The sequence below is a fragment of the Gopherus flavomarginatus genome, chromosome 1 (genome assembly GCF_025201925.1).
Source record: "Gopherus flavomarginatus isolate rGopFla2 chromosome 1, rGopFla2.mat.asm, whole genome shotgun sequence".
Lineage (NCBI taxonomy): Eukaryota > Metazoa > Chordata > Testudines > Testudinidae > Gopherus > Gopherus flavomarginatus.
In genome coordinates this window covers 270,868,077-270,890,142 of record NC_066617.1, presented here as the reverse complement: position 1 = coordinate 270,890,142, position 22,066 = coordinate 270,868,077, and the positions used below count along the sequence as shown (strand labels likewise).

The window sequence follows — 22,066 nt, the reverse complement described above, 5'->3', positions numbered from 1 at the left end:
CAGACTAGGAAGGAGTCTAGTCAGTGTGAGAAGCTTATTGGAACATTTCTGAGGGTGAGATTTATCTGCATTTAGTTCCCTACTATATTAGGCTTAGACTTGCATGTGTGTTTTTTTATTTTGCTTGGTAATTTACTTTGTTCTGTCTGTTATTACTTGGAACCACTTAAATCCCACTTTTTATATTTAATAAAATTACTTTTGCTTAGTAATTAACTTAGAGCAAGTATTAATACCTGGGGGAGCAAACAGCTGTGCATATCTCTCTATCAGTGTTATAGAAGGTGAACAATTTGAGTTTACCCTGTACTAGTTTTATACAGAGTAAAATGGATTTATTTGGGGTTGGACCCTATTGGGAACTGGGTATATGGGTGCTGGACACAGGAACACTTCTTAAGCTGTTTTCAGTTAAGCCTGCAGCTTGTGGTGGACATGGTTTAGACCTCGGTCTGTGTTTGCAGCAGGCTAGTGTGTCTGGCTCAACAAGACAGGGCACTGAAGTCCCAAGCTGGCAGGGAAAACGGGCTCAGAGGTAGTCCTAGCACATCAGTTGGCAGTCCCAAGGGGGTTTCTGTGACCCAGCCCGTCAGAGGTGTGTTGTAATCTCATAAGTGTTTGCTCCAAAACAAGGCATTCAGCTGTAACAAAACTCCAATGACTCCATCAATAAGGTACAAAACACAGAGGAAAGTGCTGTCCTTACCTCACTGATTTTACGAGCTGAGGGCTCAGTCTTGCAAGGTGCTGTTAGCTTCATTTCCCGTTGACTTCAGTGAGAATAGAGAGTGCCCCTTGCGTGGGATAATCATCACCTCGGTTTGGTTTGGTTTGTCATTTAGATCATGATCCTCTTAGTTGCTGATTGCAATTTTTTAAAAAGAAGTATAATCGTGCTTCTAATTTAAGGGAATTAAATTTAGTAGGTTCAGTGGAAGAAGTGCATTTTAAGGAGGGTTTTTGTGCAACAGCAATACGTGGACACCAGATCTAACTACTGTTCCAACAACTGAGATTGTTTTAAGAGCACCTGGAAGCTTTATTACATGCAAAAATAAAGTTTGCAACTCACAAAACAAAGTTTTTACTTGAAGAAGAAAATGCAATGAAGAACAGAGCCAGTCTGAAAGGCAAGGCTTCTTTTTTTTGTTGGGGGGAGGGATATTGTACTACTCATCACTAAGAATCAGGGGGAAAAAGTCTTGTTTGACAAAGCAAAGTGTGTGTGAGGTTTTCCAAGAATTTTTAAGACTCTTTATTCCCTCAGGTTTCTTATAGTGTGTGTATGAAAGAAAATGTGTACATTGTTTTGTGCTCTCTGTTGTACCCAACTATTTGAATGGATTTCCAAAGTAATTTAGTCACTGGATCTGATACAGAATCTGACATTTCTAATGTAAAGTCTTGAAAAGCAGATAGACATATACATTTTTTAAATATTGATGTTTGATAAAAATTGTAATGTTACCTTTCCAACTCCTCGTGAGAATGGTCATAAACTAACTCTATGGAGGAACTTCAAAGATCTCAATCACCCTCCTCCTTAAAAAGGTTAAAGACAGGCAATGTGCAAAGCATACACTACTACCTATCCTCCTTTGTTCAGATTCTGAGATTGAGCACAAGTGTTTCTAGACAGCTTATCCTCATAATGGGCATTTTAACTGTATTAGTTTAGTCTTGGGAAAAGAAGACTGAGCGGAGACCTGATAACTGTCTTCAGATATGTTAAAAGGCTGTCATAAAGAGCACAGTGATCAGTTGTCTTCCATGTCCACTGAATGTTGGACAAGAAGTAATCTGTTTAATCTGCAGCAAGGGAGATTGAGGTTAGACATTAGGAAAAACTTTCAACTATAAGGATAGTTAAGCACTGGAAGAGGTTACTAAGGAGGTTGTGGAATCTCCATCACTGGAGTTTTTTAAGAACAGGTTAGACAAACTTCTGTCAGGGTGGTCCAGGTATACTTAGTCCTGCCTCAGTGTGGGCTGGTCTCACGAAGTCACTTCCAGACCTATATTTTTATTATTCTACTGTCAATGATTATATACATCTAGACCCATATGTAACCCATAAACTCTTTGTCTCTATTTCTCTGTCATGACTCTCATTTGCAAAGACATTTATAGCTAACAATAGCTTCCAACAAAATTAGCTGGCCAGTTTTACGCCAAACAGAATGGAAAATTTTGTTTGTGTGTTCTGTAAGGTGAGCTCCTATCTTTGATGACTCCATGACCCCAAATAATTTATAAAATCTACATTCTTCAGAGTATTGCACTATGTTACCTCCTATCACATATGGTTTGTCTAGATTAACTTGAGACAATGAAACTGCTTTTGACCATTTTGAATGGGAGCAGAAATAGGGATCTATTTTTTTCTGAAAACCTTTGTTTTGTTAAAATATTCCACACTTGACAATCCAACATATGCTTAGACCCTAATCTTCAAAATAAATTTACAATCTTAAGTTCGAAAGTAGAATGAAAACATTTAGCTCCCCTCATGTCCAAACTTCTTTTTTTAGCAGCTCACCACTGCTAATTATTAGATTACATTCACTTGTTACAGGAATTGTTGTGGTCTGTTGGAGTTCTGTTTTGTCTTTTTCCACAGTACAGACATATCAAGTCAATAGATCATCTGAGAAATTTTTGAGTCAGTTTCAATTTTAAAATATATTGTAGATACTCTGGGATTATACAGATGAGGTCAGACTTTTGAAAGAGGGACATTCCTGCTGCTGATTTTAACCATCTCCCAGGGTCCAATGTATGCTAATAAATAAAATTTCAATCACAAGACAGGAAAATGGAAGACTGGCTTCATGTCAAATAGCTGTAGAACACTGGGTGTGATTAGTTGTTTCATGGTACTGCTTCATCACTTTAATTTAACTGGACTAATACCCGAATATTTACTATTTCAGAGCATCATTCCAGATTTAACAAACACACAAACTTTTTACCATTTTCAAGAAGCTATGCTCTATATAAAGCACAGTTTTGTGCGTGCCATTTCCAAGGGCTGTGAATATGTTTTAATTGTTTATTTTAATGACTACTGAGAAGATGAGGATCTCACTCTGTCCATTTGTTTGTACACCTACTGAATTCCAAGCCATAAACTTCTACAAGAAATACATGTTCAAATTGTAATGAATTTCTAATATCACGCTGTTATAACAAGTTTCAGAAATCATAAAATGACTGCTCAGACTTCTGATATTGTGTGTGTATGTGTGTAAAAATATGTATCTTGGTCTAAGACCTTGTCGATACCCAGCTCTTTCCTTAAGACTTCCACCCTTCTCCTGCCACTGGGTCAGCTCCATTGAATGGTGGGAATATAAGTGTGGAAGAGGTGCTGGTGGTTTTAGTACCTTGCCATTGTGTTCTGGCGAGTGTTAGATGATACAGTGGCAAAGACACCAGCAACTTGTCTATACTTATGCTCCCACCTTTGCTGCCACCTATGGAATTTCTCCAGTGCAACAATGGGTAATTTTAAGATAAGAGCTTTGAGTAGACATGGACACATTGAAAATGTTATAGCTAAGCTGAGGATGAGCAAACTCCTTGGTTGTGGTTGTTGCTATTGCTTTCTGAATATGACTTTCCAGTGGAGGAGGATGGAGCTGAGCCACTGGTTTTAAATAGTCTTAGGAGTCTTCTCTTATACCCTCTAAATGCAAAGAAGTAAATTATTGGATCAATGCAACAGTTCATGTTCATAAAAGCCACTGTGATTTGAAGAGACATCTTGAAGGCTTTCTGTGCTGAGCAAGATGGCTGGTACAGTATCTTTCTGATCATGAACTGAATGATATTTAAATGGTAAGGACTAAAGCAAATCACTACTGCAAGGAGCACAACCAATATGATTGTGAAAGCCTTTCTGTGGTGCCCATTCTTATCTGTCAGAGGGTTTTCTTTGGCTGCTCTGCATAGTTTTAGGTTGATCTGCACATAACAAACTAATATAATCCCCACTGGTAGGCAGAATCCAATCATGCAAGCACCCAGAAGGATAAATGGCAGCTTAGGAATTTCTTCAAAGTTGAAATATTCCATGCAGGTCAGCTTATCTCCTATCTTCTTGGTCATGGGCCTGAAGAGCAATGATATTGTCTGCAGGAACACAATGAACCATATCAGCATGCAGATATATTTCACTCGGCTCACTTTCCTAAATCTGCCAAGCCGTCGAGTGTGGACCACGGCGATGTAGCGGTCGACACTCACACATGTCATAAAGTAGATGCCCACATAGGTGTTCATGTAAAAGATGAATGCCGTCACCCTGCAGAACCAGTCTCCAAAAGGCCAGTGGAATTCTAAGATGTAGTAAGCAATTCTTCCCGGCAGAGCAAGTGTGAAAAGGGCATCTGACACAGCAAGGTTGATTAAGTAGAGATCAGTTGAGTTGATTTTCTTCCCTCGGTGGAAGGTGACATAAAGGGCAAGGACGTTTCCACAAGAGCCAAAGACCAGTAGAACAGTGTAAAAGAATGAAAAAATTACTTTCGCTGCAAAGTGGTGGTTATACACGTCGCAGCTGCTTTCATTGCTGTAGGTGAAGACAGTTAGCTGAGATGCAGCAGTAGCAGCACTGGCAGCCATTCTGTGGACTTCTCCTTGGCAGAAGAAAAGACATGACATTAGCAGCTTACTAATAATGTGCACTCTCTGTTTTGACAGATAACAAAACTACTTAGGCTTTGTACTTCAGTGGACTCTCATACGAAAAGAAGTGAGAGTTCTCATTTGAACAGCGAATTTCCACACGCTGAGTACATTCTGAGCCATGATGAGCAGGTTTAGTCATTTGGGAAACTCAGTTCCTAGTGTAACTTTCTGAACAAAGACTGTGAATTATTTTTTTCTTCAAAACTCTTTAGCTTGGAAACCAATAGCAGGGGGTGTTGTGTCACAGTGTGTCAGAAATTGTTGCTGCCTGTTAAACATGTTTGGTGGATGAGACATGATATCTTTATAGAGAGGGAGATGTAGAATTCAGATAGAAAATTACATGATAGAGGAGGGGAAATTTAGAAGGGGAAGGTCAATAAAATATAACTTTCTTTCATTTTGACAGCTTGTGCCAGAAAAGGGAGCAAGGATCAAAATATCCATTTGAAGAACCATATCTCTACATTTATTTGTGGTTGTTTAGAAACCTTTTATAATTACAAACTGTAATACCTATAGATTATATCAACACTATTCCTGAGATGAGTGTATATGTCCAGATCCTGAGTTCTCCATTCAGTTTGAATGTGGTCCTTACTCACCCAAGCACCCCAAGACAATAATGTTGTTTTGTCTTTAGTACAGTTCCTGATTTCCCATTTGCTGATCTAATACACCAGGGTTCCAGGTTGGCTTGGGAGTCAGTAGCTCCTACCTATACTTTTAGGTGCCAAATAAAAATAGTTGGTATCATTTTGCCAACACATAAAGATTTGGAGACAAATTCAAATGTTGAAAAGCCAGTATCCTTTGTTTGCACTACAGAAGTAAGGCTATTTACTTGCACACATTATAAAATGAACCTTGCACTACTTCTTTTTTGCTGTGGTTTCCTTTCACAATAGATGCTGCTGAAATTGGATAGGTCCTTACCTGCCTTTTAACCAGCACACTGAGAAAGTTGCCTTCTATCTGCTTATTTGAGGGTCTCTGTAATGGGAAGTCATGTCTCCACACTGCTGCTATTCTTTATGTATTGCTGCTAAAATATAATTATTGTAATTGCCATACTGCGGGGATATGTATTTTTTTGGTTCTTAACAATTGATTGGGTCCCAAGCCCACTGGAAAGACTACATCGCAAACCAGTCATTGAACAAAATATCTTCTACCGCATGTGCTTTTTTCTTGTATCCTCAGTAGGCAGAGACGGGATTGAACTGAAAACCTACAGCTAACCCCTCCCACCTTGAATTTTGGATCAGCGGTGTTCAGAAGCTGAACCCAGATTTTTCACACCTCTTTTATCTTAATAGCATGCTAGCTCAAAACTCCAGATCCGTGCACCCCGAACTCTGAAGGTTGTAAGTTTTGTAAGTTCCACCCATCTCTAATTTTATGGGAGCAAATGTGAGGCTTTACTGTTGTTACTGCTACAGGAGGCAGCATGATCAAGTGAATAGAGCACAGAATGGGGAGTCTGGCTACCCAAGTTCTTTTCTTGGTTCTTCCACTGATCTGTTTCCAGACCTTGTGGAAGTGAGTCACTCCACTGCCCTATGCGTCTGTATCTCCTCCCAGCATTGGTTTGGCCTGTCTGTGTTCATGACCACAATGTCTTTGGGCCAGAGACTGTCTCTCACTGCATGCCTACCACAATGGGTCTCAGCTGGATCTCTAAGTACTACTGTAATACAAATAAATATGAAAAATAAATCATCTTTCTGAGTGCCTCCATGGGTGGCAGAAGGGCTGTTTCTTTGGTTTCTTCTCTTGCTTTAGCTCTGTTTCCTTATCTTTTTCCTTTTAAACAGGAAACTCTTAGGCGCCACTATTTTGTTTGTATTTACCCTTCATTTTATTCTCTCTTCTGCCTTTTTATATATTTAAATGTTGTCTCCTCAGTATTTATCTGGCATGTTACATCATAATGCTCACAGCATCCCTCTGAGGTAGGTAAGAATTATTTCCAGTTTCCACATGAGGAAACTGAGGTACACAAACTTGCCCAAAGCCAAACAAGAAGTCGATGTCAGAGAAATGCATCTTTAAACTTGAATTCCACCCTTCACTTCCCTCATTGTGCCAAAGCACAATGGCTTTACAATAGCATGTGTCTTTAGAAACTGTCTCTCGTCACAGAGGGTCTGTACAGCAAAATGTGAGCTCAGTGTTGTAGACAATACACAGAACGTGCTCATTTCCTGACTTTGGTGGGATTAAATTAGATCTTTTTTCATGTCACACTTGTGGTTTGGCTTTCTGGTCTTATCACTTACTAATGGTGCTGCAGGGGGCTGCTGGGGAGCACCTCTGCAGCCAGGATGCCTGCTGCTGCTGCTGCCGCTGCCACTCGGAGAGTGCACCTTCTCCCCTTGCTCCTAGCCTGACTCCACATGTAGATGCCTCAATTCAATCAATAGTGAGTAGGTGTGTATGTAACAGTGGCTAGGCATAGCAAAGGTAGGCACTGCGCAAACTAACCACACCGTTCTGCCGAAGCAACAGCCTCTCCAGAGCAGAGCTGGTGAATCGTGCCGAAGGCTATCAAAGCCTACTAAAAATTCCCTGAAACATTTTGAAAACACAGCAAATCAGAGTTGACACTTTCCTGGTTACTTGGGAGGAGCAGTGCTGTACAGTAATTCACTTGCATTGTGGAATAGCGCACACACACACCCCTCCAAGCCAAGATCAAACTGGGAGAAATGCTCTAGGTAAATCCCATGTATTCTAGCCTGTGCAAATTCAGCAGATGAAACTTTCAAGCAGTGTTACGTAAGTAATTTTGTAGGTACATTTACCTCTTAATGACGATGGTTACAGTACAGCCTAGTAGAAAACTTGTTTAAAGACAGTCATTCTGCAGAAAATAGACACTATACCATCTTATTAAAACTGGACTGCTGTCTGTTCCCAAAGAATCTAAAATACAATGAGTTAGTTAGAGATGCTTTTCTGATAAGGTCCTATTTAAAAAACCACTTAGTCATTTTTTTCCTTGCACTGCTAAAGTCAGTCTCTGAAAGTACAATACCTGTAAGAAAATAAGACAAGGAGAGCTGGCTTACCAGGGGCTGATGGCCAAGAGGTGATGATGGCTGTTGAGAAGTTCTTGTCTCAGCTCTTTCTCCTGTGCTATATTAGTGGTACATTTATTAAATGTAATATTCTTCTAATAGTCCCTGAAAAAGTCCCCTTCTAGTGCTTCAGTAAAAACCCTTCTGTGCCTTGCAGCGAGCAGAAACAGAGAGAGAAGACCAAAAATGAAGAATGCTCTGCCTTTCCTAATCTAGTCATCATTGTCTGGGTGGTGACTGAAAGAGAGCCAAACGGTCCTTTGTATCACTTGTCAGAGTGAGATACTTTTTGCTGGAGAAAGCAGGTAAGTGGTTCTTCATACTCCCCTTCCGCTTCATGCTGCACAGAGCCTTGTGAGACAAGGTGGTGCTCTTTCATCTGGCTTCTCTTTCTAGCACAATAACATTTATGCAGTTCTTTGTTTGCAATTTGTGAGAAAGGAATGAAAAAACCCAGCAAATTCCCCAAGCTGAATATTTTGAAGATTTCATCATTCCTCCCCCCACCTTCTTTTTCTTTTATTACAAGAAATAGATTTCATTCTTGCTCACTAGTTAAGGAAGTGATTTATACCAGAACACTAAACCACAAGCATGTATTGTTAAAGGCTCTAAACTCACCAAAGTAAGGAAAGACTAAAATACTGTATATTATCTGTAACATTGTGCTTGGGTTTTGCTTGCATGTGTGCTGTGTAAGACAATGATTGGAGACGTGCTGTACTTAGAAGATCAATGAAGTGAGTTAAAGGTGTAATTTGTGCCTTTATGCTTTATGCTGAATTTAGTTGTGTTCTTAAATCACACCCTTAAATGTGATTGTCCCTAGAATTCCCTGATTCCCTGACACTACTGTGAGGTGCCATTAGGACTGTGAGTCAGTCGAAAACTCTAGTGTTACACCAATGCAAAACCTGCATGAAGAGAGAATCGGGATCAGTAGCTCAGGTTTAATTTGAAAAAATGGAAGAAGCAAGGTGTGTGCGTGCACGCACATGTGCATGTCCTTCAGATGCATTTGGGTTTGAGGTTCTTTCAAGTGATTCAAGTATGTTAGTAATTTTCCTGACTATTCGTTCACAGCACAAGACCACTACAGGGTTCATTCTTTGTACTAATAAAAGCGTGCAGTCTGTATTAACTTACTACACAGTGTGACAGGCATTTAGCAGCAAATGGTGTAGTGTTCTTGATGTGAACAACTTTTGGGGAAATAACTGTGCTTGCCCTGTAGTGGCTTTTAAAATCTGTACATCTTAGCCAACTTTTATTTTGAAAAAAACAAAGGATGTCAGCGCTGTTCTTCTTCCAGTGCTTGCTCATGTCCATTCCAGTGTAAGTGCACACATTAGAAAGTTTTCCCTCATTGGTACCTGTCGGATTGGTTTTGGTGCCCTGTGGAGTCACGCCCTCGTAACGCTGGCATATCTGGCCCTGCAACCTGCCTCCTCCTCAGTTCCTTTTTGCTGCCTGTGAGGGTCACTGGAACTTCAGCTTGTCCTTGCATTCACACAAGTATTTCTCTCAGTGGACTTTAGTTTTCTCTACCTGTATATAGTTCTCTATAGTGGTTGGAATTTAGTTCATTTAGTAGATTGGAACCCTGCTTACTGGGGTTCCTCCTTACTCAATATCTGGGCATGCCTTGGTCCCTGGAGTTTAAGCTGTGTGTGGCTTGCCACAAGCCCATGCCCATTCTAGCTGCCTTGGAGTCCCATTGACCAACACTGCAGGTTCTGTAAGGAGTTCAAGCCCCATACCAAGGACAGGGATCAAAGACTCTAATTCTTTCTTATGGAGGCAGCTCTCTGTCCCCCATCAGAGCTGAACCATGCTGACTCGACACTGAGCACCTCCACCTTGGTGAGAAGCTCTCTGGTTTCTCTGAGGGACAGACAGCACTGCTCTGCCAATCTAGCACCGAGAAAGGACTCTTCTTCTGTGTCCTGGAACTCTCAGCACCATCAGGCATCTCCGGTGCAGAGGAGGTCCACACCTCAACAGGACTCTCAGCCTGCTCCCAATCATCGGTGCTGAGGAGGAGACAGCAGAAGATGGACGGGGCCACTCACCAACTCCAAGGTCTGCTGCTCACAGGGAAGTCAGCAGAGTGCGATCCATGCCAGGCCACTCAGACTCAACAGCTGCCAGCATAGTACCTTTGATTCCGGCCCCAGGAAGGGACCAAACCATCAGGATACAGTTCTGGCACTACTATCTATGCCAGAGGCAATCGAGGCAGCAAAGAAGCTACCATCACACCCAGTACTGCCATCCCCCAGGCATGAACTGGCACCAGAAGCAAGAGCTCCTGCAGCATAGAGGCCTCAGGAGCCTTTGAAAGGGAAACCAGCAATGATGGCAGAGAGCCGTTTGCCTTCTTCTGCTCTCTGGTACCGGTCAGTACTGGAGTCTTATACTTCCCACAGGAAACTGCTTTGATCCAACTACCATTACCTGATGGCCGACATGAGCCAAGGGTTCCTGCCAATGGCCTGGCCAGCACACTGGCAAATGCTGGTGGCCCTTCTTGAAGCCCTAAGCATTTCAACCAGTCGAGGGGTCACAGTGGAGGAGATCATTCTCTCTATTGCTTCGGCTTGTAGAGCTCCCCTCGCCACCATCCTTGGTGCAGAAACCTCAAGCCAGTACCAGGCCCAGCAAGGGATCCCAGAATTCAGTCCCGCTGGATCCTTCCAGGGCCAAGGGAGAACAAGGCCTTGTACCCATACAGGCATTGTCATCTTCCTCACCTGATGAGACGGTAGCAGGCACTTGATTGAGCCCTCTTGGGATGATTCTGGGGCTCACCAGGAGCTCCTCAGAATAGTTTCTCAAAGCCTGGGGGTCTGGGTAGAGAATATATCTGAAACCTCCCATGCCTTGATGGACATCATGGCCTCTTCCAGTCTGTCATGAGTGGCATTGCCCCAAATGATGTCATTCTAGAACTCATTGAGGCCTTCTGAAAGACACCAGCCTTGCTGCAACCCACAACAAAGAGGATGGAAAATAAGTACTTTGTCTGTACAAAAGGGTTTGAATTTTTATATCTTTGTCCTCCGCTGAGATCGTTAATGGTGACAGCAGCCAACAAACGGAAGAGACAAGGGCAGCAAGGACCTTCCCCCAAGGCCAAAGATATCAAAAAATTGGATCTCTGGGCAGGAATGTATACTCTACTGGGAGGGCTCCAACTTCAGATTGCCAACCAACAGGTGCTCTTGAGCTGCTGCTACTACAACTTTTGGAGCGTGATGTCCAAGTTCAAAGAGTTGTTATCACAGGAGTCCAGGGACAAATTCTCGGCTCTAGTAGAGAAAGGGGGAGTGGTGACAAAAGCATTCTTTCAAGTAGCCTTGGACATAGCGGACTCTGCTGCTCAAACTGTGGCTTCCACTGTGATCATGAGAAGAAGCTCATAGCTACAGGCCTCGGGCCTCCCTTACAAGGTCCGGCAAACTGCCCAGGGCCTCCCTTTTGAGGGCACATTGCTCTTTTCAGAGCAAACAGATTCAAAGCTCCATAGCTTAGAGGATTCTAGGACTACCCTAAAATCTCTAGGTTTGCACACACCAGCTCCTATGAGGAAGAATTTTAAGCCCCAACCATTGCCCCATTTCTATCAGCCTCAGTCAAAGCAGGACTACAATAAGAGGCAGGGCAGGAGCTATAGGGAGGCTTCCTTTCCAGTTCTCATCAGCCCACGGGTCTGGCCTCACCAGACAATCGTTGGGGTCTAAATAAAGCTTTTGAGGGTATGTTTGAGGACAGCATACCAAGACAGTGTCTGGATCCACCTTCCCCAATTTTTGTGGACCGGTTATCATGCTTCTATTGGGTGTGGGCCCATATCATCTCAGACCACTGGTGCTACGTGTGATAGGACTAGGATACACCCTGCAATTCAGTTCTTCTTCTCCTTCCCACCCTCCCTCCTCGTCCCTCTTCAGGGACCCTTCTCACAAGCAACTTCTAATCCAGGAGGTTCAAACACTCCTGCAAATGGGAGTGGTAGAGAAGGTTCCTCTGGAGCTAAGGGGGCAGAGGATTCTACTCCCACTATTTCCTAATCTCGAAGGCCCGTGGTGGTTCAGACCCATCCTGGATATGCGAAACCTCAACAATTTCATGAAGAAGCTGAATTTCCACATGGTCTTCTTGACCTCCATTATCCTTTCCCTGGATCCATGGGCTAGTATGCTACCCTCAACTTGAAGGACACTTAGTTTTCATATCTCAGTCTTCCAAGGTCACTGGAAATTCCTCCGATTCATTGTGAACCAGGTACACTACCAGTTTGCCCTGTTCCCATTCAGCCTGCAGTTGTCACAGCCATCTTTAGGAAGCAAAAGGTTCAGGTTTACCTCTATCTCAGTGACTGGCTGATCAATGGTCAGACCCACAGGCACCAACTTTTCATTGTGCCGGGGGGTAATCGACCCCCCGGCTCTGCTCCAAGCCCCACCCCCACTCCACCCCTTCCCTCAATGCCACACCCCCACTATACCCCCATCCCACCTTTTCCTTCCCCATTCTGTCCCCTCCCCTGAGCGTGCCGCATTCTCGCTCCTGCCCCTCACTCCCCAGTCTCCTGTATGCCACAAAACAGCTGATTGTGGGATGTGCTGGGAGAGAGGAGGAGTCACTGATCAGCAGGGCCCACCTGCAGGCAGGAGGTGCTGTGGGGAGGAGAAGATGCTGATAGGGGGGCTGCCAGTGCGTGCTCAGCACCTAAATTCCCTATAATCTGGACAGCCGTGCAGCAGCCTATTTAGTGCCATGCAGGCTCTAAGGGAACCTGCCCGGGAACCAGCTGGGGGAGAGGCACCTCTCCCCTAGCCTTCATCTGGCCCAACCCCCAACCTGCCACGGGAAGGGTGTGCCTCCCCTGGCCCTGGCCCTATCTCAGCCTGCGGCCCAGACCTGCCATGGCCAGGGCGGTGGAGCCAGAGCATCAGGGTCGGGCCCAGCTGTGGCCTGATTGGCCCAGACTGAACCCAGGCCTGGCCTGGACCCAGGTGCGGTCGGGGCAGCATGGCCTGTCTCAACTCTGGAGCAGCCCGGCCCGGACCCAGGCATGGCCGAGGCGGCCCTCTCACAGCTCAGACCTGCTGGGGCTGGGAGAGGGGTACCTATCCTGCAGCCCCAGCACTCCTCCCCTCCCCACAACCCAAGTGCTGCTGTGGGGAGAGAGTACTTGGGGGAGTCCTCTCTCCCCGTCATAGCTCCAGACCACCCTCCTTCACCCCAAACCCTTCATCCCCAGCTCCACTCCAGAATCTGCACAGAGCCCTCACTCCCTTCATCCAATCCTCTGCCCCAGCTCTGAGCCCCTCATCCCTGGCCCCACCCCAGAGTCTGCACGGATCCCTCACCCCCGCAACCAATCCTCTACCCCAGCAATGAGCAGGGGCGGCTCTAGACATTTCGCCACCCCAAGCACGGTGGCATGCAGTGGGGGGCGCTCTGCCAGTCGCCAGGAGGCTGGCAGGCGGCTCCAGTGGACCTCCTGCAGAGTCCCGGAGCCGTGGGACCAGCAGACTCTCCACAGGCACGCCTGCGGAAGGTCCACCGCCTGCCGCCTTCACAGTGACCAGCAGAGCGCCCCCCGCGGCATGCCGCCCCAAGCACGCTCTTGGCATGCTGGGGCCTGGAGCCGCCCCTGGCCCTGAGCCCCTTATCCCCAACCCCACCCCTGATCCGACACTCCCAGCCGTAGCCTTCACACCCCTGCACCCCAACCTTCTGCCCCTGAGCCCCTTATCCCCTGCCCAACCCCAGAGTCTGCACTCCCAGCTGGAGCCCTCATCTGCACCCAACCCTTTGCCCCAGCCCTGAGCCCCTTATCCCCAGCCCCACCCCCGATCCCACACCCTCAGCTGGAGCCTTCACACCTCTGGACCCCAACCCTCTGCCCCAGCCCTGAGCCCCCTCCCACACTACGAATCCCTCGGCCCCATCCCCACCACATGAATTTTGTTATGTGCACCAATATAAAGATGATTTGTCACACATCACCTCCATATTGGTGCACATAACAAAATTCATTCCCTACATGGGTGGGAAAAATTAGCGGGAACACTGCTCAGCACCCACCATTTTTTCCCCATGGGTGGTCCAGGTCTGGAGCACCCATGGAGTCAGTACCTATGGTCAAACCAAGACCCCACTCACTAGATGTCAGATGGGTGCTTCACTTCTACATAAAAAGGACTAAATCGTTTTGGAAAACTACTCAACTCTTTATGGCGGTGGTGAACAGGAGGAAAGGTCTTTCAATATCAGCTCAGAGAATTTCATTGTGGATCACTTCTTGTATCTGCACATGCTATGACCTAGCAAAGGTCCCTGTCCCAACCCTAGCGGCACATTCCACAAGGCCACATGCATCTTCAGCTGCATTCCTGGCACAGGTCCCAATCCAGGGCATCTGTAGAGTGGCTACGTGATCGCCAGTCCACACTTTTGCATTGCACTATGCCATCACTCAGCAGGCCAGAAACAATGCTGGATTTGACAGAGCAGTGCTACAATCTGTTCATTAATGAACTCTGAACTCTCCTCCTACATCTGCTTGAGAATCACATACATTTGCATGGACATGAGTAAGCACTTGAAGAAGAAAAAAGTTACTAACCTTCCGTTAATGTTGTTCTTCGAGATATGTTGCTCATGTCCATTCCAACCCCACCCCACCCCCATTGGACTTAGCCAGCAAAAAGGAACTGAGGTGGAGGTGGGTTGGCAGGGCCCTCTATACCGGTGCTATGAGGGCACGACTCCAGGGGGCACCAGAGCCAACCCGTTAGATGACATTGAGGGAAAACTTTCCGGCAGCAATGCACATGGCATGCTCACACCTACATGGGAATGGAAATGAGCAACACATTGCAAAGAACAACAGTTATGGAAGATTAATAACCTTTTTTTACAGCCTATTCAACTACAACATTTAATTTAAGGAAGACAGTTTTGAGTAAACTCTCAGCTGGTATAAACTCTCAAAGCTCTCTGTCGGATCTGCCCCTTTTTGAGTACATATCTGGAGGTTGAACAATGAAAATGTGTTAAAACCCAGTCAACATATTTTTTTAAAAATTTAATAATCATAAATGAATGGCTGAGAATTTTTGCATGCCACGTTTGAGCCTGGAGAATATTTTTAGCAAATTGCAAACTCCTGAAAGAGGATCTGTAATGGAAATACTGACCAATTTGAGTATTAGGGGATCATAGCATCTCTTCCCATTCTTACGGTGAAATGTACACCTGTGGAAATATCAGCACAAGACTTGTGTACTACCTAAGTCCCATTTAAGTCTTCAAAATAGGGTTTCAGTAGGATTTATCTGCTAAGTAAGCCTTGACACGAGCCTGCTTCCTTCAGTTATTCTAGTCCAGTTGTGGTTACACCTAATTATAGTGAAGCTAATTAGTGCTTCAGTTTCCCCAACTGTAAACTGGGTATAATAATGCTGACCCCTTTGCAAAGCGCTTTGAAAACGACTGATGAAAAGTGCTAGATACATGCTGGGTATTATTAATTCTATTATTTTAGGAGTGTGTGTCATCAACAGACCAAAGCAACCAGCACGTTCAGAATGACAGACAGCAAAATATGTTGGAGAAAAGAGAAAGAAGCAGCTGCAGGAGGCTGTGCAAATGGAGAGGAAACTTCCTACAGCCCTAAGTGGGCATTCCACTCGCCTGTTCACAGAATAAATAACTGTGATGCTTGGTGATTCTTTAGAGACAGGATGTGCTTTTGTGTTCCAGTGGAAAATTGACTTTGATTTGACAGTTCTATTCTGCATAGGAGCAGAACATTTGCAAGTATGAGTGACAGAATGGTCTAGTGCAGGGGTTGGCAACCTTTCAGAAGTGGTGTGCCGAGTTTTCATTTATTCACTCTAATTTAAGGTTTTGCATGCCAGTAATACATTTTAATGTTTTTAGAAGGTCTCTTTCTGTAAGTCTATAATATATAACTAAACTGTTGTTGTATGTAAAGAAAATAAGGTTTTTAAAATGTTTAAGCTTAATTTAAAATCAAATTAAAATGCAGAGCCCCCCGGACCGGTGGCCAGGACTCAGGCAGTGTGAGTGCCACTGAAAATCAGCTTGTGTACCGCCTTCGGCACACGTGCCATAGGTTGCCTACCCCTGGTCTAGTGGCTAATACATTAGACTGGAAGTCATGAGATTTGGGATGTATTCCTGGCTGTTCTACTTGAACTGCTGTTTGAGCTTGGGTAAATCACTGCACCTCTGGCTATTTTCCTTCCCACACTTAGTCTGACTTGCCTATTTAGATTGTAAGCTTTTTGAGGCAGGAACTGTCTCTGTGTTCTTTTGTATAGGACCTAGCACAACAGGGTCTGGACCTCTAGGTGCTGCCATAATACAAAATATTTTGGAGCAGGGCTTGTTGCTTTATTAATCATTGTCTCACTGCTCCCAGGGTTGTGGCTAACTTATCGGTGTAGTGAAAATTAAAAGAATGAGGGGTTGGAGGAGCTGCTGCATACTGTATAAGGTGGGTGGAAGCTGAGGTGTGAGCTCTGAGGGCATTTCAGGAATGCTGTCTCTAGGAACTGCATATCTTTTAAGGGGCAAGGGAGAGGATTCCTGTACCGTTTATAAGGCAGGGCTAAAGGGAGACATCTTAGGAAGCTGAGGAACCTTAGGAACTTTACAGCTGAGGAGAGCACTTTCCACAGTTGCATACCTCTGAAAGTTTGCAGAAGAAGAAATCTCCCCCATGGCTATGCCAAGGTGCATGCGAGCCAGGCATTTGTGTGATGGCTAGCGAAATACTGCGCTTCTAGAATTTTGGGCAAGTCAGCAGAACTTTAAAATTAAAAAGAGTAAAACTCTTCTCTTTGTTTGTCTTTTTAAAATCCTCCCTGCAAAGCAGGAAGTTCTAGACAAAAAATTGCATGGAGAGAACATTATGGTTGCATGATAATTACTCGAGTCATGAAATGTCAAAGTGAAGATTACAAATGCAACCTTATTTCTGCCCCTTTGTGCACATACAGCATGATACAGTTGTTAATTACATGCTCCACATAGCACTTCTGAAATACAATATATCATTTTATGTACAAACTTAGGTGCCTATATGTAACATCTTTTACTACCAAGTAGTACTCTGTCTATGACAGGATCCATGAGTCATTTATATAAAAACTGAACAGTTAATGGTATTCAACACAAATTAATACAATGGAGGTTACATATTACGGCTCAGAGTAATATCGAAAATTTGCAGTGTATATGCCATTTATTTCATCTTCCTAACTAAGATGTTTTTGTAGTTAAATGCCTCATCATGGTATTGAATCTAAGAAAGAGTCTGCTGGTGGTTGATTAACTGCTGACTAAATTCTGAAAAACCCATATCTTAGTGAGAAGGAAACTTACCATATACAAATTCTGTCAGTAAATATATTGTTGTTTTTATTTGTACTGTGCTGTAATATGTGAGACAATGAAAATACTGCAAGAATAGAAGCATAAAAATTACAAGAATGTTGTACAATAAATAATCTATTAAATTATATTTCAGAAGAAATCTGTGACTATATAACGAAAGTCTATTTTATACTGTACACACCCATCAGGAAACAGAGTTAAGGTGCACTTGAAACCATAACTTTGGCACTTAATGAGTATCAATTGATTGATTGATTAATTAATTGTGAAGCCTTAATATTTTGTTCACATAATGTGTTTTCAAAAGTTGAAATTCTGGAGCCACTGAAGTCAATGTGGGTTTTGCCATTGACTTTGATACAGCCAGGATTTCACCCACATTTCACAGCATAAATTGTGCTTTCCTTACTCAGATAGTTAACATTGATGGAGTAAAGAGAAGGTTTGGTTCCATAAGTCAGTGGGAGACAGAGTGTCTCAGCAGTTTACAAAAGTTGCTCAGTACCTGGCAAGATTAAACTTTGAGTGATGACAGCATGATTTCTCTTGCTCTCTGTAGAATATATAACTTTCATTGTGTGATACTGTGCAGTGACAATTCATAGTAGGAACTTTCTTGGCATATGAAACCTTCCTGTTATAATTCAAGTATCAGGGTAGCCGTGTTAGTCTGAATCCACAAAAACAATGAGGAGTCCGGTGGCACCTTAAAGACAGATTTATTTGGGCATGAGGTGCCACCGGACTCTTGTTATAATTCAGTTATTCTATGCACAACTAATATAACAAAATATGTTTTTAATAAAAGATTGCAACAGACCTGTGACCTGGAAGCCCTGTTGAAATTGTAACAATGTTGATGTTAAATAGGATGTTAAACGTAAGCTTGTAAAGTGAGACATATTTAAATTAGCAGGTCCAGATAACGTGCATCCAAGAGTTTTAAAAGAGCTGATTGAGGAGATTACGGACCATTAGTGTTGATTTTCAATAGGTCTTGGAACACTGGGGAAGTTCCAGAAGACTGGAAAAAAACTAATGTGCCAATTTTTAAAAAGGGTAAAGGCACACATTAAATGGATTAAAAACTGGCTAAATGTAACTGTAAATGGGGAACCATCATTGAGTGGGTGTGTTTCCAATGGAGTCCTGTAGGGATTGGTTCTTGGCCCTACATTACTTATCAATAAGCTGAAAAAAAACATAAAATCATCACTGGCAAATTTGAAGTTGATACAAAAGTTTGTAAATAATGATGACAACAAGTCACTGACTCAGAGCGATCTGGATCATTTGGTAAACAGTGCAAGCAAACAATATGATTTTTAATAGGGCTAAATGTAAATATATACATCTAGGAACAAAGAATGTAGTCCATTCTTACAGGATGGAGGACTCTATCCTGGAAAGCAGTGACTCTGAAAAAAATTGTGGGTCGTGGTGTATAATCAGCTGAACATGAGCTCCCAATAATGTGCTGTGGTGAAAAGAGCTAATGAGACCCTGGGATGCATAAACAGGGGAACCTTGAATGGGAATAGAGAGGTTATTTTACCTCTGTATTTGGCACTGATGCAACCACTGCTGGAATACTGTGTCCAGGATCTATTCAGGGGACACCATCCTAAGACCTAATCACATCAGCCACACTATCAGAGGCTTGTTCACCTGCACTTCTACCAATGTGCCAGCAATGCTCCTCTGCCATGTACATTGGCGAAAATGGACTGTCTCTACGCAAAAGAATAAATGGACACAAATTAGATGTCAAGAATTATAACATTCAAAAACCAGTCAGAGAACACTTCAACCTCCCTAATCACTCGATTACAGACCTCAAAGTCGCAATACTCCAACAAAAAAACTTAAAAAACAGACTCCAATGAGAAACTGCAGAATTGGAATTAATTTGCAAACTTGACACCACTAAATTAGGCTTGAATAAAGACTGGGAGTGGATGGGTCATTACACAAAGTAAAACCTATTTCCCCGTGCTAATTTCCGCCCCCACACACACTGTTACTCATACCTTCTTGTCAACCGTTGGAAATGGGCCATCCTGATTATCACTATAATTTTTTTCTCCTGCTGATAATATCCCACCTTAACTGATTACTCTAATTATAGTTTGTATGGCAACACCCATTTTTTCATGTCCTCTGTGTATATATATCTTCCTACTGTATTTTCCACTGCATGCATCCGATGAAGTGGGTTTTAGCCCACGAAAGCTTATGATCAAATAAATTTGTTAGTCTCTAAGGTGCCACAAGTACTCCTGTTTTTTTTTCTGATACAGACTAACATGGCTACCACTCTGAAACCTGTGTCCAGTTCTGGTATCCACAATTGAAGAAGGAGGTTGATAAACTGTAGCGGCTTCAGAGAAGAGCCATGAGAATGATTAAGGGATTAGAAAACATGCCTTATAGTAATAGATTCAAAGAGCTCAATGTATTTAGCTTAACAAAAAAAAGGATAAGGGGTGACTTGATTGCAGTCTATAAATATCTGCGTGGGACCAAATATTTAATAATGGGCTCTTCAATCTAGCAAAAATGTAACATGATCCAATGGTTAGAAGTTGAAGCTAGATAAATTCAGATTGTAAATCAGGGTAAATTTTTGACAGTGAATGTAATGGCCATTGGAACAATTTACCAAGAGTTGTAGTGGATTCTCCATCACTGACAATTTTTAAATCCATATTGCATATTTTTCTAATAGCTATGCTCTAGGAATTATTTTGGGGAAGTTTGATGGCTTGTGTTCTGTGGCTGGAGGTCAGACTCAATAATCACAATGGTCCCTTCTAGCCTTGGAATCTATGAATCTTTGATATATGATGCTAATGGTATTGTTTAGTCCCACAATCAATGATTACTGAAAATGCCCCTTTGTGCTTGCTGAACGCCACTGTGAACATTATGCTCTGTAGTACCTCTGTTATGGAGCAGTGTGCCTCAGATCAGAAATCAGATGAAGATGAGAGAGCAGAGATGAAATTGTGGTTTTAGCCTGTGTTTGTGAAATGCTTTCCTTTCAACAGGTGCAGGAGCAAAACAAGTTATCCCTGAGTCAGATGGTATGGGAGTGCCTTTGTCAAGGGCAAGGAAGGCCCTGAGGCTCATCTGTTTGGGCAAACTCAACCTAGAAAGTAGAATAAAGAACTAAATGATGAGCAGAAGGAGCTGTTCACAAGCGCGTACACGTACAATGTTGCCCGGCACTGGAGTAAAAGAGGAATTGCAAAAACAAAACGAAAAACAAAAATCGTTTCTGCTTTATTAAAAAAAATAAAGCAAGTCAAAGGAAGTGGCTTCTTCTTTTGAACAAAACATGGTCCCATGTGCCGATCAACAGGTACTTTGTTATAATAGTGAAAGTAAGCTCCACCTATTTGCGGCAGCCTCACCAAAGTTCATAAAGTACGGAGCATGTCTCATTATGAATAAACTTTGAGATGTATTACAAGAGGGCCAGATTCGGACCTGGTGCAAATAACACCGTCTGACTTTTGGAACAGCTATTTGCATGTCTGACCCTCCTGCTTGTGGTGGTACCAATCTCACCGAAAAGTGATACCATTTATTACACTGTGAGAAGTCCTATGGAGGACACTATAAGTCTGTTTCCAACCAATTAATACCAATTTATCATTAAAAGAACTTTAATGGAGATGATGGGATATGGCTCAAGATGATGGCCATGTACAAGGGTATTATGCAATGATCTGACTGTTAGTGATCTGAACCTTTTGCCTTCAACTAGTTTCATCCATGTTCCAATTACTCTGATCTGATTTTTTAGCCCTTCTCTGAGCTTGTTTAAGACAGTTACGTTCTGCTACCTACATTTTTTGTTGTTTCAGTTTAGTGTGTGGCGGATTGAACACTGTGTTAAAAATATAAGCTATGATTTTACTTTGTAAGAGTCCTGTTTGCAGATTATGGAATTCTGGGAAAGCCGCGTGATCTGTATCTGTCTGGGGTTTGGGCAGGCTGGGAAGAGCCAGCCTGGAGCAAGGTGAGTTAAGTTGTGCCTTTCTGCTTTAGGCAGCAGCCAGCTATGTCTGTCTCTCTGTTGTGGTTGCTGTGGTCTAGGGTCCAGAATTCTAAGAAATAAAGTCATGCTATGTTGCACCTTCCAGAAGAATTCTTTGTTCTGTTTTCTCTGTGTGTATGCTGTGAACATAACATAATGCAATATTAACAGTTGTTATTGTTCATCGCCGGTGGCTGTACTTTATTTGTGGATGAAGAGGATTTGTATAATCAGCTAGAAAAATATATGAAGTGCTTTGAGATCCATATGTACTGAAGACTATATGTAAACATAAGATTAGCTTTATTGTACAAGTGGTTCCAGGCTGTGACTGTTAATATCAGAGTTGGTCCAAGGTCCCATGCTGAGAAACGGATAAAGACTCACCCTACATTTGGGTGTGCTTTGACCCAGGATTTTGATTCAGACCACAGTAAATTAGTTCAGATCAAACAGGATTCCCCAAAACTCAAGGGTATTTTGGATCCGGGGGAGCTGGCTCATACTCATCTCTAGCTAACTTGTCAAATACTGTAGTAATACTGTGTCAAGAGACAGCTGGAAGTTTGTACAAGATATTTTCCATCTTAGTCTTGTCTCTTCTTTCTCTTCCTCTTTCACTTTTTTACTTCTAACAAAAAACTTTTGCAGTAAACCTGGAGAATAGCCAGAATCGGAATCTCAAATCCAAATACTTCAAATTTCAAAGGGAAAGGACAAAGATTTATCAGATTTGAAACTCTGGATCTGTGACAAAACCAAAACTCGAAGGCAGCCTTTTTTCAGATCTGGTTGCAGAAATCTT

The 22,066-nt window shown here is 43.0% G+C and overlaps 1 protein-coding gene across 4 annotated transcripts in view; it reads right to left on the bottom strand.

Annotated features, from left to right (window-relative positions):
* Nucleotides 1-1,068: 1,068 nt before the first annotated feature.
* Nucleotides 1,069-22,066, bottom strand: part of LOC127049582 (G-protein coupled receptor 183-like) — a 37,622-nt gene continuing 16,624 nt past the window's right edge. The window contains exons 1-2 of one of the 4 annotated variants that reach the window (XM_050950514.1): nt 7,767-8,091; nt 1,069-4,640 (exon numbers count right to left, since the gene is read on the bottom strand). In XM_050950514.1, coding sequence (XP_050806471.1) covers nt 3,559-4,626 — 1,068 coding nt within the window. In that variant the 5' untranslated portion in view covers nt 4,627-4,640; nt 7,767-8,091 and the 3' untranslated portion in view covers nt 1,069-3,558. Of the gene's footprint in view, nt 4,641-7,766; nt 8,092-22,066 lie in introns of those variants that run through there. The other 3 variants (XM_050950524.1, XM_050950534.1, XM_050950544.1) reach the window with 3 other exon arrangements.